The sequence below is a fragment of the Orcinus orca genome, chromosome 16 (assembly GCF_937001465.1).
Source record: "Orcinus orca chromosome 16, mOrcOrc1.1, whole genome shotgun sequence".
Taxonomy (NCBI): Eukaryota; Metazoa; Chordata; class Mammalia; order Artiodactyla; family Delphinidae; genus Orcinus; species Orcinus orca.
Window position 1 is genome coordinate 84,358,921 of NC_064574.1, and position 6,282 is coordinate 84,365,202.

Genomic DNA, 6,282 nt, shown 5'->3' on the forward strand with positions numbered 1-6,282 from the left:
TTTTGTTGCTAGTGTCTCCTCGTTCTATGGGTTTAAGCTTTTTAAAGTACCTTTCTGATATTTCACTGACTGTGACATTTTATTAGGGTTCTGAGAGGGAGGGCCAAAATAAATGCTTGTGTTTAACCCACCATCTTTAACTGCAAGTCTCTGTCACTGAATTTAAACTTGACTGCTCAGTATTTAAAAGACAGTGATTTCCATTAAAAAACAAAAAAAATTTTTAACATTTTATAAATGTTAAAAACATTTTAAAAGAAAAAAGATCATTTTCTTAATTCCCTTTTTTTTACCCACTTAGCATGATCAGCCCATTAATGTTTTCCCTTTTCATCATCTTCATCAGAGAGCCATACTCGAGGACAGGGTGAAGTGAAAACAGTGACGCCCATAAAAAGGAAGCCACCTGAACTGCTGCTGAGACCTGGCCGGCCCCGGGGCCCTACTCAGCAAGCTCATGGCCATCCCAGACCTCCACCTGGACATCCCGAAGGCCTTTCAAACTCAGTAATATCCAAAGCGGAGTTCATCTTTCTCCCTAAACTGAATCCCCCTCTGATCTTTCTCCCATAATGTGCTGTCACTGCTCATCTAGAATCTAGGCTGGAGACTTGGGAGTCACCTTAACTTCTCCCTTAAGTGCAGCATGCACGTCCCATGGGTCACACCAAATCCTGATGGCTCACCAGTCTCCTCTCTACTGGCCACGGCCGCTGGACAATACCCTCCCCAGTGACTGCCCTGCTTCCTCAAAACACATCCTCCACACGGCAGGCAGAACCACCTAGAACTTTAAGGTGAAGAATCCTTACTTCCAAGTCCCTCGATTTACTGATGAGGGAAAAGGAGAGAAGGGACCTTCCAGGACAGTTGCTGTAACCTTAGAAGAAACCTGGTTCAAGAAAGCAATCAATTCAGACCAATGCCTTACTATCTCTATGCCCATAACTTTTAGACACTAACAACATCAATGCTACAAACAGAAGACTTTGGAAGTCAAGTCCCTGTCCTTATTCTATTTCTTTTAGAAATGTAGTTTCTAAATGATGTAGACGTTGCCCAATCAATAACTTCCACAAGCTGCGTGGGGTCCCCTGCAAGTACGTAGCCCCTGATATTTCCGTTGAAGAGCCAAGTGATACCCTGCACTTCTATTAGTTTCTTAACTTCGATATCAAAGCACCAAAAATTCCTCAATAAGCCTTCCAAAGTGTTACTTTCAGAAACCAGGATTGGAACTAACCAGCCAAGAAGACGACGACGGGGACCAGCTTTTCTTGATGCCTTTTTCCCAATTCTAGTTAAACAAACAAAAACAAATGGTAAAAACAAAACAAAACAAAAAAACCCCAAATAAAACGTTCACACTTTTAGAATAAGAATCACAGAAAAAAATATTACAGTATTTGAAACCATATTACCAGGAAAAACAGAAAGGACAGATATAGTTTGTTATGAAAGGAACACTGTTGTTCAAGCATTACTGTATAACGTAGAATACATATTCTATTAAGTGAAACGGCTTCCAGGTTTCCTCACTGAATACCGTGAATGTGAATCCAATATTCTTTGCTTTGTGAAAAACTGTGTTCCTCTATCAAAGTAAATGCTGGAGATGGGCAAGGGAGGGAAAGGAGTGAACTGTCAAGCCTCTCCCCAGAACTTCTGTATTTCTTTCAGGTATAGATTTAAAACAAATTAGTCACTTTCATCAATAAACTTTTAGTATAATCCTAACTTACTATTCCTTACAATTTATGCTCACACTGTATCAAGGTCTCTTTAGCAAATCAAAATTATGACACACATATCTTGTCTTGAGGGGCTTCCCTGGTGGTGCAGTGGTTGAGAGTCCGCCTGCCGATGCAGGGGACATGGGTTCGTGCCCCGGTCCAGGAGGATCCCACATGCCGCGGAGCGGCTGGGCCCGTGAGCCATGGCCGCTGAGCCTGCGCGTCCGGAGCCTGTGCTCGGCAACGGGAGAGGCCACAACAGTGAGAGGCCCGCGTACCGCAAAAAAAAAAATCTTGTCTTAAACTAATAACTTCAGGACTCACGGAGGAGTGGGAAAGCATGATTTCCAAGTACAAAAAGACCTTATTTCAGGCCAGAGTGACATTCTTCTCTTATATAGGGAAAGTGGTATTTGAATGCCATTTAAAATAAGAGCAAAAGAGAATGTTTTCTCATATTTGATTTCCTTTCAATATAAATGATGAGCAATGAAAAACTTAAAGAATGGTAGAAAATGTTTTGGAAATTCTCTAATTTATACAAGACATAAAAATCCATAAAGCTACCATTCTTACTGGTCTCAAAATACGAAGGCCCTAAAAACGGAATCACAGTCGGTTTGAAATGTCCTCTTCCCTACTTGGATTGGTATAACATAGTCCATCTCAGTTATAACCTCCTGCAACAGGTGGTCCAAACTTTTTGTTGGATTGGCTTTTGGTCATACAGAACACTAGTATTCGGCAGTTTTCACCTTCAAAGATTGCTATGGGCTGCTTTCTACATTCACTGTCCTCCAGATCCTACTCTGTAGGTAGAAACAACAGCATGGTAGATTGGAGAGGACACTGGAAGACAATTCAGGAAAGCTGCCCCCTCTCCACTGTCAAATGAGGGTAAGATCCAGGCTCTGCTCTGAACCTTCCTCAACTTCGGTTTCCTCTCCCTGTAGTTGGAGGAGGTGATCTGCTCCCTTCCAAGTCCCAACAGAGGCCCACTATGGGGCTGTCTGCGCTACTTCCCCAGCTTTGGAAGGTGCTACCGAGCGCCCACTGCACGCCACTGACTTGGGGGCTTGCCGCTCTACAACTGACTTTTAGTTTTTTAAAAGATGTCATGTTCTACTTTGCTGATTCCATTCAGCCAGGAACACCTCAACCGACTACTTTGGTACGAAGCCAATGACCCACTCCTCCTCCCCTCTTACATCACTTCCTCTTACTCACTTCCCCAGATGGCTTTCCTCCCTTCCAGTCCCACAACTTATCCTTCCTTCTCCAGAAACTTCATCTAGTAACTATCCTCACACGTCACTGGAGACAGCCTCCGAAGAATCGGCTTCAAACCCATTTGGGTTGGGACAAACAAGGGCTGGCATCATGGGCCTCGCTTCCCCTGTAAGGATGGCCCATGCCCCGAAGCACCAAGACCTCTGGGGGGGGGGAGGGGTTCTCTGTCACATCCCCCTTGGCTCAGTTTCTCCACAGGTCAGAGACCACGTTTACTGCTAAGTTTGTTTCTTGCTCGAGGAGGACATCAAAGTTACCTGTCAAAAAGAACAGCGAGACGGGAAGAAAAGGAAATCCAAGGGACCCTAAGATGATGAAGAGATGAGGAGAAGGGGCTGAAGAGGGGAAAAACTGGAGCAAGAGAGCTGAGGTACAAGAGGGAGGCGGGTTATAAGGGAGAAACCCACCCCCACCGCTCCAGAGGCGGCCGAGACAAGTCAGGCCACAAAGTTCTGCCCCAACTTTGTGAGAAGTGAGGTCCGAAAAGACAAAGCCTTCCCGTGCTGGGTAAAATACCTCCCCTACCTCCATCGCTTTCCCGGCTCAGAGATCGCAGCTCCAGGGCAGAGCCTGGAGGGTCCCCACAGAGGGCGCCCCTCCCTCCCAGCACGCGCCGGGCCCGCCCCGAGGATGCCTCTGCCCTCCCCGGCCCCAGGCCCCCAGGCTCCGGCCCCCGCCCCGCGGCCCCCGGCTCCGACCCCGGCCCACGCCCGTCCTTACGTGACGTCTTGGTTGAAGTTGGCGAAGAGTAGCTGGCTGGCGCCAGCCTCGCCACTCTGACTCGCCAGGTTCATGGTGGGCGCGCGGCGGGTGGGCCCGGCCCGGAGCTCGCGCGCGGGAGGGCAGGTCGGGGTGAGCTCAGGGTCGGCGCCGAGCCCCGCTCGCCGCCACTCGCCGCGCGGACATCAACAGCCGCCTCATCCCGACCCCGCTCTTGTTTATGCTCCAGAGCCGGGCCGCCAGGCGCGCCTGCGTGGCCCCGCCTCCTCGGCGCACGGCCTCCCACGGCGCAGGCGTACTGCGGAGGTCCGCCCCTTCACCTCCGGCCTGGCCCCAGGTTCCGGTCGAACACGCGCGCGCGTGGGGACGCGCGGGGGCGCGATGGGCTGGCCTTGCGGGCGGGTCACGGGCCGCGCATGCGCGTTGTAAAGAGTAGGCGTTCCGTGTCCCCCGCCCCCATCTTTTTATTAATATTAAAAGGGCCTGCCGCGTGCGAGTCATTGTGCCAGATACGTGCGTTCTTATTTGGTGCTTATAGCAATGCTTTGTAGGGAATGTTGCATTCCCATTTTATGAATTTGAGAACTGAGGCTCAGAAATATTAACTTATTTGCTAAGTGTTAGATCTGAGAATGGAACCCCCGTTGTTTCTCCAAGGCCCACGCGTTTTGGGTCTCTGGGGAGGATTCTGTTTTACACGTATTCATTCATTCAGTAATATTTAGAGAGTGCCTTCCATGTGAGCTAAACAGGCCTCCTCCTTTTCTTCAGCGAAGTTACAGTGGGAGAGGTAAACACAATTACAAAGCCGGGGTGCAATGAAAGCACGTAATGAGGTCGCTTAACCTAGACTTAAGGGACAGGGACTGTGCAGCCGGGAAGGCTTCCTGGAGGAGAAGAGGCCTGAAGTTTGAGTAGCAGGTAACCGACCTCAGGAATGGAAGCGTTCTGTATGGCAAAGGTCCACGGATGACAGTGTGACCTGGACAAAGAACTCCATGGTGTGTCTGAGCTTGGAGTGGGATGGTACACATGACACAAGATTTGGCTTGAGAAACAGGAGGTGTCCGGATTAGGCTGGGTGTTAAGGTAAGGGACTTCCCTGGTGGTCCCATGACTAAGGCTTCACCTTCCAGTGCAGGGGGTGCTGGTTCCATCCCTGGCGGGGGAGCTAAGATCCCACGTGCCTCCTGACCAAAAAAAAAAAAAAAAAAAAAAACCAACAGAAGCAGTATTGTAACAAATTCAATAAAGACTTTAAAAATGGTCAACCCCCCCCAAAAAAAAATCTTAAAAAAAAAAGGTACGTTAGGCAAGAGACTGGTCTTTATACCAAGAGCAATATGCCACCATTGAAAATACAGAATGGTGTGATCAAGTTCGTTAATTCTAGCCATGGAGTCAAGAATGCATTGAAAGTCACTGAGGAAAGTAGATCAACTATACTTCAATTTAAAACAAAAAACAAAACAGAACAAAAAAACCTTGGACTGAAAAAAAATTTTTTTAATCCAAAAAATAAAAATAAAGAAGAAAATCATTGAGGAAAGAATGGTCTTTTCCATAAAATATGCAGACCCTCCTACCACATACGGTACTCAAGCATTCATTTGAGATGGATTGTAGACCTAAATGTTGAAAGGTAAAACAATAAATCTGCTAGAAGAAAGCACAGGAGAATGCCTTAATGTCTCTGGTGTAAACAAAGTCATCTAAACAGGTACTTTAAAAGTACTAATCACAGGGCTTCCCTGGTGGCACAGTGGTTAAGAATCTGCCTGCCAATGCAGGGGACACAGGTTCGAGCCCTGGTGCGGGAAGATACCACGTGCCTCAGAGCAACTACGCGCGTTCACCACAACAACTGATCCTGCGCTCGAGAGCCCGCAAGCCACAATTACTGAACCCACGTGCCACAACTACTGAGCCCACATGCCACAACTACTGAAGCCCACATACCTAGAGTCCATGCTCCACAACAAGAGAAGCCACCACAATGAGAAGTCCTCGCACCTCAACGAAGAGGAGCCCCCACTCATCTCAACTAGAGAAAGCCTGCGCACAGCAATGAAGACCCAATGCAGCCAAAAATAAATAAAATTAAAAAAAAATTTTTAAGTACTAACCACAAAATAAAAGATTGGTCTTCATCAAAATTAAGAACATCTGCCCATCAAAAGAGACCATTAAGAGAGGTTGGAATGGGATACATATATTTGCAATACATATTTTTTGACAAAGGACTTATTTCCAGAATATTTGAAGAACTTGTACAAATCAATGAGGAAAATACTGACAACTCATTTTTTTAGTGGATAAAATACTTGAGCACAGACACTTCACAGAAGAGGATATCAAAATGGTGAATGAGCACAGGCAAAAGTGGCCATCATCAATACTCATCAAGGAATTGCAAATTAAGAGCAAACAAGATACTACCAAGCATCTGCTAAGTTGGATGAAATTAAAACGACTGACAGTACCAAGTGCAGGCAACAACGTGGAGCAACTGGAACTCTGATACACTGTAAGTAGAAGT

General features: G+C 46.9%; 1 protein-coding gene across 4 annotated transcripts in view; it reads right to left on the reverse strand.

Moving 5' to 3' along the window:
- WIPI2 (WD repeat domain, phosphoinositide interacting 2) overlaps positions 1–4,003 on the reverse strand; it is a 31,373-nt gene extending 27,370 nt beyond the window's left edge. Inside the window, exons 1-2 of one of the 4 annotated variants that reach the window (XM_004268960.4) lie at positions 3,744–4,003; positions 1,244–1,297 (exon numbers count right to left, since the gene is read on the reverse strand). In XM_004268960.4, coding sequence (XP_004269008.1) covers positions 1,244–1,297; positions 3,744–3,817 — 128 coding nt within the window. In that variant the 5' untranslated portion in view covers positions 3,818–4,003. The remainder of the gene's footprint in view (positions 1–1,243; positions 1,298–3,743) is intronic. The other 3 variants (XM_004268962.3, XM_033426666.2, XM_033426663.2) reach the window with 3 other exon arrangements.
- Positions 4,004–6,282: the final 2,279 nt, after the last annotated feature.